Source organism: Schistocerca serialis, chromosome 6, assembly GCF_023864345.2.
Source record: "Schistocerca serialis cubense isolate TAMUIC-IGC-003099 chromosome 6, iqSchSeri2.2, whole genome shotgun sequence".
Lineage (NCBI taxonomy): Eukaryota > Metazoa > Arthropoda > Insecta > Orthoptera > Acrididae > Schistocerca > Schistocerca serialis.
In genome coordinates this window covers 357,659,051-357,671,974 of record NC_064643.1, presented here as the reverse complement: position 1 = coordinate 357,671,974, position 12,924 = coordinate 357,659,051, and the positions used below count along the sequence as shown (strand labels likewise).

The window sequence follows — 12,924 nt, the reverse complement described above, 5'->3', positions numbered from 1 at the left end:
GTAACAAAAGAGATATTGAATTTAATTGATTAAAGGAGAAACTATAAAAATGCAGTAAATGAAGTAAGAGAAAAGGAATACAAACATCACAAAAATGAGATCGACAGGAGGTGCGAAATGGCTAAGCAGGAATGGCTAGAGGACAAATGTAAGGATGTAGAAGCATACATCACTAGGGGTAAGATACATGCTGCCTACAGGAAAATTAGAGAGACCTTTGGAGAAAAGAGAACTGCCTGTTGGAATATCAAGAGTTCAGGTGGAAAACCTGTCCTAAGCAAATAAGGGAAAGCACATATGTGGAAGGAGTATATAGTGTGTCCATACAAGGGCGTTGTACTTGAGGGCAATATTATGGAAATGGAAGAGGACATAGATGATGATGATATTGGAGATATGATACTGTGTGAAGAATTTGACAGAGCACTGACTGATATAAGTTAGTACAAGGCCCCGGGAGTAGACAACATTTTGTTAGATCTACTGATAGTCTTGGGAGAGCCAGCCATGACAAAACTCTTCCATCTACATCTACATGGTTACTCTGCAATTCAGACTTAAGTGCCTGGCAGATGGTTCATTAAACCCTTTTCATATTACTTCTCTACCATTGCAGTGTCGAATGGCGCTTGGGAAAAAGAAATACCTAAATATTTCCATTTGAGCTCTGATTTCTCTTATTTTATTATGATTATCATTTCTCCCTACATAGCTGGGTGTCAACAAAATATTTTCACATTCAGAAGAGAAAGTTGGTGATTGAAATTTCGTAAATAGATCTCACCGCAAAGAAAACCACCTTTGTTTCAGTGATTGCCACCCCAATCTGTGTATCATATCAGTGACACTATCACCCCTATTGCACGATAACACAAAATGAGCTGTCCTTCTTTGCACTTTTTTGATGCCCTCTGTCAATCCTACATGGTAAGGATCCCACACTGCACAGCAATATTCCAGCAGAGGACGGATATGTGTAATGTAGGCTGTCTCTTCAGTGGGTTTGTCACATCTTCTAAATGTTCTGCCAACAAAGCAAAGTCTTTGTTTCACCTTCCACACAATATTATCTATGTGGTCTTTCCAATTTAAGTTGTTTGTAATTGTAATTCCTAGGTATTTAGTTGAATTGACAGCCCTTGGATTTGTGCGGTTTCGTGATTTATCGTATAACCAAAATTTATTGGATTTCAATTGCCACTTTTCACACAATACAGAAATTCTCTCTAGACCATTTTGTTATTGGAATTGATCGTCTGATGATTTTACTAGATGGTAAATTACAGCGTCATCTGCAAACAATCTGAGGGGGCTGGTCAGATTATCACCTAGATCAGTTATGTAAATCAGGAACAGCAGAGGGCCTATGACACTACCTTGTGGAATGCCAGATATCAATTCTGTTCTGCTCGATGATTTACTGTCTATCACTGCGGACTGTGACCTCTCTGCGAGGAAACTACGAATCCAGTCGCACAACTGAGACAATACTCCATGTGCACTCAATTTGAGTAACAGTCACTTGTGAGGAACGGTATCAAAGGTTTTCTGGAAATCTAGGAATATGGAATCAATCTGAGATCCCTTGTTGACAGCACTCGTTACTTCATGGGAATAAAGAGCTAGCTGTGTTGCACAAGAATGATATTTTCTGAATCCGTGTTGGTTATGTATCAATAAGTCATTTTCTTTAAGGTGATTCATAATGTTTGAGTACAGTATATGCTCGAAAATCCTACTGCAAATTGAGGTCAGTGATATGGGTCTGTAATTCAATGGGTTACTCCTCTCTCCTTCCTTGAATATTGGTGTAACCTGTGCTACTTTCCAGTCTTTAGGAACAGACCTTTCATCAAGTGAGCGGTTACGTATGATTGCTAAGAAAGGCGCTATTGTTTCTGCACACTCTGAAAGGAACCTGATTGGTATACCATCTGGATCGGAAGACTTGCCTTTCTTAAGTGATTTGAGTTGTTTCGAATCGCCTAAGATATCTACTTTTATGTCACTCATGCTATGAGTTGTTCTGGTTTTGAATTCTGGAATATTTACTTTGATTTCTTTCATGAAGGAATTACGGAAAACTGTATGTGGTAACTCTGCTTTTGTGGTACCATCATCGGTAACATTTCTATTGCTATCACACAGTGACTGTATTGACTGTTTTTTCCACTGGTGTATTTTACATACGACCAGAATCATATTGGGTTTTCTACCATATTTTGAGACAATGTTTCATTATGGAAACTATTAAAAGCATCTCGCATTGATGTCCGCACTAAATTTCAAGCTTCCATTAAACTTGGCCAGTCTTGGGTATTTTGCATTCTTCAGAATTTAGCATGCTTTTTTCATTGCTTCTGCAGCAGTGTTCTGACGTGTTTTGTGTACCATGGTGGATCAGTTCCGTCTCTTATTAACTTATGCGGTACGAATCTATCTTTGCTGTCGAAACTGTATCTTTGAATCTTAGCCATATCTGGTCTACACTTACATAATTAGCTTGGAAGGAATGGAGACTCACTCTTAAGAAGGCATCAAGAAATTTTTATCTGCTGTTGTAAATAGACGTATTTTGCATTTATTTTTAGTGGTTTTTGGTTTATATGGTTTTGAGCCTCACTATAGTGACCTTGTGTTCACTTATCCCTGTATCCGTCATGATACTCTATATTAGATCAGGATTATTTGTGGCTAAGAGATCAAGTGTGTTTTCGCAACCATTTAGAATTCGTGTGGGCTCATGAACTAATTGTTCAAAGTAATTCTCGGAGAAAGCATTTAGTACAATTTTGGAAGATGTTTTCTGTCTGCCACTGGCTTTGAACATGTACTTTCACCAACAAATTGAGGGTAGATTGAAGCCTCCACCAATTATTGCTGTATGAGTGGGGTACTTATTCATAATGAAATTCAAGTTTTCTTTGAATCGTTCAGCTATTATATCATCTGAGTTGGGGGGTCGGTAGAAGGAGCCAATTATTATTTTGGTACAGCTGTTGAGTATAACCTCTAGCCCTAGTAATTCGCAGGAACTATCTATTTCAACTTCACTACAAGATAACTACTACCAACAGACACGAACACACCACCACCTACTTTATTTAATCTATCCTTTTTGAACACGGTTTGTGCCATTGTAAAAATTTCAGCATAATTTATCTCTGGCTTTAGCCAGCTTTCTGTTCCTATAACGATTTCAGCTTCAGTGCTTTCTATCAGCATTTGAAGCTCTGGTACTTTTCCAACACAGCTACGACAATTTACAACTACAATACAGACTGTTGCTTGGTCGATTCTCTTCGCTTCTTTGCCCTGTACCCTTTGAGACTGGAGCCCTTTTTGATCTTTCCTGAGACTGTCTAACATAAAAAAAAAGCCCAGTCCACGCCACACAGCCCCTGCAGCTATGTAGCTACCTCCTGTGTGTAGTGAACACCTGACCTATTTAGCCGAACCTGAAACCCCACCACCCTATGGCGCAAGTCAAGGAATTTGCAGCCTACATTGTTGCAGAACTGTCTGAGCCTCTGATTCAGACCCTCCACTTGTCTCTGTACCAAAGGTCCACAATCAGTCCTGTCAACGATGCTGCAGATTGTGAGTGCTGCCTTCATCTCGCTGGCAAGACTGGCAGTCTTCACCAACTCAGATAGCCGCCGGAAACCAGAGAGAATCTCTTTTGATCCATAATGACACACGTCATAAGTGCCGACACGAGCCACCACCTGCAGTTGGCTGCACCCTTTACCCTTCATGGCATCCGGAAAGACCCTTTCCACATCTTGGATGACTCCCTCGGTATGCACATGGAGTGCACATTGGCTTTCTTCCCATCCTTAGCTGCTATATCCCTAAGGGGCTCCATCACCCGCCTAACATTGGACCCCTAATGACAAGCAGTCCCACCCTTTGCACTTGTCCGGACCTCCTACTGCAACAGGCAAGGCTGCCCTCCTGCCCTTGTTGCCTCAGAAGTGCTTTCAGCAGTGGGCAGTACTTCAAACCTGTTACGGAGGCGTAAGGATACAGCCTTGTGGCCAGCACCAACTTTTGCCTTCCGCCCAGGGATTCGTGACCCCCCACCACGGTTCGCCAATTACTGTCAGGCAAGCGCCAATCGGTAGGGATGTCTGAATCTGAGGGCACAGCGCCATCAGAGATCCCAGGAGGTGCCACAGGTTCCAGAGGCACCAAAGCGCTCTCCTCGGGTGTCCCAATGTCACCGTGGCCCAGAGCAACAGCCTGGAGCCTGTCTACCATGGCCAATACAGCTTCCAGCTGTTTACGGATGGTGGCCAATTCCCCCTGAATCCGTACACAACAGGCGCAGTCCCTATCCATCACTAACACTTTTTTTCCTCTCTTTTATCTCACAAGCTATTCAAAACAAACAGATGACAATCTGGTGAGAAGATGCACAAGACAGGTGAAGTACCATCAGGCTTCAAGAAGAATATAATAATTCCAGTGCCAATGAAAGCAGGTACTGACAGGTGTGAAAATTATTTAACTATCAGTTTAATAAATCACAATTGCAAAATATTGACAAAAATTCTTTACAGATGAATGGAAAATCTGAAAGAAGCTTACCTAGGGGAAGATCAGTTTGGATTCTGTAGAAAAGATGGAATGCGTGAGGCAATACTGACCTTACCAATTGTCTTAAAGGATAGGTTAAAGAAAGGCAAATTTACGTTTATAACATTTGTAGACTTGGAGAAAGTTTCTGGCAAAGTTGACTGTAACACTTTCTTTCAAATTCTGAAGGTGGCAGGGATAAAATACAGGGAGTGAAAGGTTAATTACAATTTGTACAGAAACCAGATGGCAGTTACAAAAGTTGAGGGCTCAGAGGGGGAGCTGTGATTGAGAAGTGAGCGGGACATAGCTGTAGCTGATCCCTGATGTCATTCAATCTGTCTGTATATTGAGAAAGCAGTAAAGGAAATAAAAGAAAAATTTGGTGTAGGAATTAAAATCCAGGGAGAAGAAATACAAACCTTGAGGTTAAGTGATGGCATTGTAATTCTGCCAGAGACAGCAAATGACTTGGAAGAGCAGTTTGAATGGAATGGACAGTGTCTTGAAAGGAGGATATAAGAAGAACATCAACAAAAGCAAAACAAGGATAATGGAATGTAGTCGAAATAAATTGGGTGATGCTGAGGGAATGAGATTAGGAAATGAGACGCTTAAAGTATTAAATGAGTTTTGCTGTTTGGGGAGCAAAATAACTGATGATGGTTGAAGTAGAGAGGATATAAAATGTAGATTGGCAATGAAAAGGAAAGCGTTTCTGAAGAAGAGAAATTTGTTAACATCGAGTACAGATTTAAGTGTCAGGAAGTCGTTTCTGAAAGTATTTGTATGGAGTGGAGCCATGTTTGGAAGTGAAACATGGATGATAAACAGTGTAGACAAGAAGAGAATAGAAGCTTTTTAAATGTGGTGTTACAGAAGAATGCTGAAGATTACATGGGTAGATCACATAACTAATGAGAAGGTACTGAATAGAATTGGGGAGAAGAGGAATGTGTGGCACAAGTTGACTGGAAGAGGGTAGGACATATTCTGAGGCATCAACGGATCACTGAGTTAATATTTGAGGGAAGAGTGGGGGGTAAAAATTGTAGAGCGAGACCTGGAGATAGTGCATTAAGAAGATTCAGTAGGATGTAGATTGCAGTAGTTACTCTGAGATGAAGAGGCTTGTACAGGATAGAGTATCATGGAGAGCTGCATCAAACCAGTCTTTGGACTGAAGACCACAACAAAAACAAATCTCAGTTCCACAGTTCAGCATGTGTGCCCACAAATGGGGGGCCATTTTGAATCCCAGCAAGTAAATGCACTACTGCCCAACACAATTTTCAATTTATTCCCTTAATTAAAGTGCTGGCAAGTAGTTTGAGAGGCTATAGAGTTTTGTGTAGCAATCATGACTGACCATTCTGTTGCATGGTGACATCTCTAATATGTTCCACTGGTAATATTATAAACAATACCAGTATAGCAGTTGCAGGCCGTTACGTGATTCCACTGGTATGAATTTGTGCAAAATGTGGTCCAAAGTGCAGAATCATTTCTACATACTTAACTTTTTTGCCAGGGGCACATGACAATTGCATTGGTTACTACTATATTATATTGTATCTCCAATGTTTACCTGTATGTTACTAAACAGCAGATATTCTCTCTTACCCTGGGATTAGTGAAGTATAGTAAGTCCTTATAAAAAATATTTAACTACTGCAATATTATCAAATGATCATCATTCTTTACTTGTCCAAATAAAATATTGTTGGGTGTATACAGAGGTAAGGCATGATATTTCTTGAGAAAGTGAGGAAGGTAATTTCAGTCTGCAGACCCAAATGAAGATCATGATATTGGGAGACAAATGCCTTTTCACTGCGCGTATGACATCCATTGGTGGCTTTGCTATTTGGAAGATGGTTTTTTGTGTGGGGCAAGTGACACCTGTTGAAGCGGAGGAATAGTTATTGACTGATGGCTCCGAAAGAACCTGTGTTCATATCAAATGCACAATTGAGGTAGTGGTCAACATGCATGAAACTGACATTGTGCCAGGAAGGAACAGGTGAAACAAATGAGGGAGTCATTGATAAAATTCTGGTGGAATGAGAGTAGTGTGTCCTTGCCATGGGCCATCATAGAGATGCCTTTGGTGAATCTGAACTGGATGTGGGCCTTAGAGTCTGGCCTAAGTGCCCACAGATGACAGTTACCATGTGTGAGTTGTCAAAGTATGGATGTGCATGTGTTCTGCATCTGATGAAGAACTTTGTCTGATAGCTTAGTCTATTTTTAAATGTCTGTCTGTCACTCAGCACTTCTCTCTGTGGTGAGTGACAATCTGTCCTAATTCATATTTTTATTAACCTCCAGTCTCATATTATAAACTTCCCTTCATCTCTCTTCTAGGAGAGCAACCATTCCATTGCAAAAAGAGCTCTCACCAGCTCATAACAGTCACTGATATGAGACAGAGCGTCCATAATTGTTAGGAACCATAATAATTAGTTGGTGGAGGGTGTTTCCACCAGCTTTAACTCATATGCAACTACAGAACTTCCTGCAGTGACATTGTTTCAGTAATACAACATGATATCCAGTCCCGTCTCACATCTCTGTTTGATTCAGAAGCCAACCGCTTCAGTCACTCCATTGTGGTTGGTGGCTATTGCTCTCAGCTGTCTGTCCCACTTGCCATCAAAAAACATCATCAGAGACCATGGTTACAAGGGTTGCATGGATAGTGAAAATACTGTGGACAGCTACAATGGATTGAAAGTTCCTACACATCTGCAGTCCAAAGGTGTATAAAATTAATCTGCATGCCCTAATATTAAAATGGTGTTAACAACTGTAATTTGTTTGGTAAGTTTGAACTCTGATCCTGGGCATGTGCCTAAACAGATATAGTTTCATCTGCCAAAGTCCATATGTTTAGGGATGAAGTTTTGGAGTGAATTAACAGCTACATGGATATCAATCTCAATTGTTTCACCTTCAAACTCATGTTTCACCTACAAACTCATTTCATTCTGCATCTAACAGTGGCAAGAAATGTCTTGATTTTGTGTGTGTGTGTGTGTGTGTGTGTGTGTGTGTGTGTGTGTGTGTGTGTGACATTTTGATAAGAATAAATTTAATTAATAATTTTGCTGCTATAAATGTGTCTTTTACCGTTGTCAAAAAAGGTAACCAAGTTACTGCCAAATATTTCAGTTTTGTTTCATGTGTTGTCACATGGCTTCACCTTGCAGCAAAATTTTGTGTATATTGTTAATTTTATTCATGCACTTACAGTACCATTAACTCCAGTACACACTGCAGCAAATCACTAGTGAACTGTAGTCATTAACAAAAGTTGCAGTAGCCAGGAATGTTTCGAGGAACGTGCTTGTTCTTTCATGTGAAGCATGAAATTCTGTTGCTGTAGGGATGTCTTCAGTGAACAGGTTATTATTATTATTAATTTTTATTTTTTTAGAAATGCCTGTTCATCAAGAAAATCACACTATTATTGTATTGCATTACCAGTTTCTGTTGTTATAGCAACTGCCTTGGAACCTATTACTTAAAAGTCAGTCTCTTAACATTTATTTCATGTTCAAATACATGTAACATCAAAACTGAACTCAGTCATCCTTTTTTACATTATATGTAAACTGGTCAGAACAATTATGGGATCAGTCGAGATATCTAGGTTCTGAAGTATTGTCATCAGCAGAATGAACTAAAATTGTTAGACGTCTTTCTGTCGGTTCTATGGAGTGGTGGCAACAACAGTATGGTCGCCGAGATAGTGGTAATAATGGAAACTTGCTGCAGTGGGGTTTGATGTGGACTTGTTTACTCTACCAAATGAATTACACAAGCAGTTGGGTTCAGATAGTGTAGTGAGCAGATAGTGCAAGGCAACAACAACGTGACTTACCCGAAGCTATGGCGTGGAGAGCCATAGGATGATTGGAAGCAGGACAGAGACAGAGGGAGTTGGCTGCAGCTGTTGGAGTGTCCCAAAGTGTAATTTCCAGAACCTGGACGCAATTTGAGACGGCAGGAACAGTTGAAAGAAGGCAAGGCCAAGGTCATCCACAGGTAACATCAGCAAGAGATGACCTGTTATCTCTGGTTAACAGCCCATCGAGACAGGAGGCTGAATGCAGCTCGGCAGCAACGAGACATGCAATATCAACGCACACAGTCCGAAATTGCTTTTGAGAATGTGGCCTCTAAGCACAGAGGTGTACGGTGTGTATCCCATTAAAACCATGACACCATTTAGCCCGCAGAAACTGGGCAGATCAGGATTGGAGTTGTAATGAATGGTGCTGGGTGCTGTTCACATATGAGTCAAGATTTTGTGTTCAGTCGGATGATCGTTGTTCCCTCATCTGGAGACAACATGGAACTCGGGAACAGTCCTGCTTATGTGCAGGAAACATCACCATATCATGGCGGTGGACAAATGGTGTAGTTAGGAGTCAGTATTGGCAGATGTATGGACCTCTGTGCCTTTCAGAATGGCACTTTGACTGCTCTGAGGTATAGGAATAAGATCCTTCAACCTTTTGTTGTGCCCTGCACTGGTGCCATAGGATACTGGTTCCTTCTGGTGGACGATAATGCTCATACCCACAGAGCTGCACTGGTGGACAACATGCCTTAAGCTGAGGGAATTAATTGAATGGAGTGACCAGCGTGTTCACTGGACTTAAACCCGATTGATCATGCCTGGGATGCACTTGGCAGATGCATTGCAGCCAGACCAGCACCTCCCACAATGGTTGCAGGACTGGATATTGCACTCTTGGAAGAATGGCCAAATATCCCTAAAGAGCTGATTGATAACCTCATACTGTCCTTGCCACATATGTGTGCACCTGTACTGGCCATCTGAGGTGGCCCCACACCATATTGGAGGGCAACAAGAATGACTGTTTCACTGTTATGGTAGCCCCGTAGTGCCTCGCTCAATGTAAACACTATGTAAACCTCAAGTAAAGAGTTGGGACCTCAAAAGGTGATATGTTTCCAACACAAAATCAGTGGATGAAGTGAATGTTGTTAGAAGGTGAGAAAAGAAACAGACTTTTCATTGAAACAGGGCCTTGTGAATATTATACTTTTAGGTTCATATTTTCAGCTGCACTTGAGATGGTGCACGCTTTTGCTTCATGCCATTGTGTACATTCACATGTAAAATAAGTAAACAATAATCATATTATAATGTTGATGTTGACATTTGGCCACAAAGTAATTTTTACACTAATATCCACAATTACACACGAGGACACATCTGTTAGAGAGAATACTAGGAAAAAGTGAAAGCTCAAAATCCGTTATGATTATGTGCCACCCATCATGCATATGTAATTGAGTTGTTACCTGTCCAAAATTTCCTTCCTGGAATTTCCATTATTGGGACACAGTACTCTCAATTACTATGATGAACATCCATTCTCCTCCCCTGAGAAATGTAATATATGTTTCCTGTAATCATTCTACATTTATCTGAATGTCATCGAACTTAAAACCTCTTCATGTACACCCCTGCTCCCTCATCCAAGTAGCTACTTTTAGTTACTGGAGTGCATTGACCTACAAATTGTGTCAAGCAATTGTGTTATTTGAGGAATATTTGATGGGCTCCAATTTTGCTGTCAGAAAGTCCATTGGTGTTCCTTTACATACAGCTGACTGGAAGCTTCAAGCATATTCTCAGATATGGACTTGGTGTTTGAGTCAGTGTGGACCACAGCTGATTAATATGGTTGCCATGTAACAGTTGCAGGTGCTATACATAGTTAAGTGTTAAGTTGTAGACAAATCTATATGTTATCAAAATGTCTCAAGGCACAATAAAACTGAGAATGGACTGTTGCTTTAATATACCTTCTTGTATCTCCTATAATGCTGATGAGGACATTCATGTACAATAATGTTTGCTTGTCAATGAAACTTTATTTGACGTGTAGGTCTCGTACGCACCTTTTACTCCTTTATTGTGCTTGAAGAGAAACATGGTGCTTGAAACTGATAGTATATAAAGGAATAGTAAAGACCTTGGTCTCAGCTGCAATATAGCCAATGAAATATTCCCTAAGTGAAGTCTATATAGGTGTGGAACCACAAGCTGAAGAAGACTATAAAGTTTCCATGAGTAGTATATATCTTTAATAGTAATTTGCTCAGTGTTGGTGTCTACACGGTTGCACAGCTTTAACTAGTATGGAGAGTGACCCTGTAAAATTCTCATTGTTTCAAACCAGACGTGTTATTGTTTCATATGTTAGTTAGGTAAAATTCATTCTGTTGCAGTTAATTAGGAATAATGATATAACTGAACGTAGAAGTACACAAAAGGGAAACTGGATGTAGCTGCAAAGCTTCTTGAGTTTAATCCTTCAGTGATTTGTACATACCTTAAAACAAAGATGCAATATCTGTGTAATTTACATTATGTGTCAATTCTGTTTTTAAGGGGCTCCACCCACAACAGCAGGTTACCTAACACAGGGTCCAGCTACAACTACTTTACCTGATGTTCCTCCACCCCTGGATAAAGAAGATCCTTTGGTAAGAGTGGACACCATTTGATAAGGACAGAAATTGACTGAATGATGATCAGTCAGACTTTGTGTGTTAGTAACTAGCACTCAGTTTCATATTATGTGAGCTGCTTTTTCTATTGTGGGAGAAAGACAATGAAAAATGTTCATAAACATAACATGATGTGGTACGTTGCTGTGATAACTATTTCCTTACTCTGTTGCTCCAGATATAAAACAATAAAATGAAGTTTGCATGTCTGTGAATACTAAGTGAATGGTGCATTCTCAATGGTCCTTAAGACATTATCAAAGTAATACGGGTCCGGGATGAATGTGATGTCCAGATGAAAGAATACTGTTACCTTTCATTTGTCGCCCATATGTAATTTCAAGGGTGAATGTCTGATAACAAAAATTGTTTAAAGCAATGTATTTTTGTAAGTATGAAGAGTTAATGAAAATGAAAATTTCTTTTATATTTGTTTCAACTGTTTTTAGACTGACAGTTGAACTGAAACATTCTAGCATAAAATAATTTATATCTCCCTTAAAATATTATTTTTTTATATGAGTGTATTTTTAAAGACTGTAAATTATCAGTGTAAAGCCAATTCCACATTTTGTGTTTTATGTAGTTCCTAGGTGCATCAAACTATGTAGAGAAACAAACTAAATAGAACAAATTTGCATGTGTGTGTCATCGTACGTAGACACAGAACTAAAAATGTTCAGTAAGAATGCCATCAAGCTGGTCAGTTTTTCTTGAATGTTATGGAAAAAAAAGATCAGTTACTGGAAATATTTTGTGTGTTTATTATTGTTCTGCCAGAATGGATAATTGCTTTTGTTACCAGCTGTAACCCAAATAAAGATATTGTGTATGTGAGAGGAGCGCACTAATACTGTTCCTTGTTCGACAGTGTTCCTGTACTTATGTAAATATTACATATTGTAATTTATGTGTGCATTTGTGTAAAAATACACAGTATGCATATCTTGCTTTAAAAACTGTGAAATTATGTTGCACATTGTGCGCTATAACACAGCCGAGATATGTCACTGTCATTTATATTTGCCTTTAATTTGCAATATTTTGATTATTATAACATTTTATATAAAAATTGCATAATAATCATGTATAAAATATTTAATAAAGCACAATTTTTCATTTGTATTCACCCATTTTTATTGCAGCATTTGGTCATTGCAGTGTGTTAATTTGGGACAAAATCTCACAATTAATTCACTTGTGTACCATAAAAAATGGAATGTAGTGGTTTATATTCTGTTGACTGGTGGATTAAGAGCACAGAAAGACTGTTGTTATGTATTACTTTCAATTCTCATCTTCACGGGGTAGCTATGCTGCAAGAAAATAAGGTTCGTTCTCTCTCTCTCTCTCTCTCTCTCTCTCTCTCTCTCTCTGTGTGTGTGTGTGTGTGTGTGTGTGTGTGTGTGTGTGTGTGTGTGTGTGTGTGTGTGTTGGATGCTAACCAAGTAGGTTTCACTAGCTGCCACATAGGAATGAAGAGGAGCCATAAGTAAGTTTATCAACAGCTACCATTTGATACAATTAATATTTACCGTGAAGTAGTTTTCTCAATTTCTTTATGGGAATTAACTGCTGGAATAATATTGACTGGAGTATCATAAATCAACAAAAATTACAAATGTACAAAGTGGAAATTCATGAATTGGAAAATTGTGTGTGGTACTTGCCGTGGGCTGTATCGACACAGTAGTCACATATTCCTTTAGATAAGTAGTGAGGACAGCTGTTCTAAGTGAAGGTAGTAGCAAAGTGAAGATGGCAATGTAATTGTAAGGAGATAATTGT

General features: G+C 39.4%; 1 protein-coding gene across 1 annotated transcript in view; it reads left to right on the top strand.

The window, feature by feature from the left end:
- LOC126483610 (dnaJ homolog subfamily C member 13) overlaps positions 1–12,261 on the top strand; it is a 380,828-nt gene extending 368,567 nt beyond the window's left edge. Inside the window, exon 36 of the mRNA XM_050106649.1 lies at positions 11,018–12,261. Within this exon, the coding sequence (XP_049962606.1) occupies positions 11,018–11,133 (116 nt within the window). The 3' untranslated portion in view covers positions 11,134–12,261. The remainder of the gene's footprint in view (positions 1–11,017) is intronic.
- Positions 12,262–12,924: the final 663 nt, after the last annotated feature.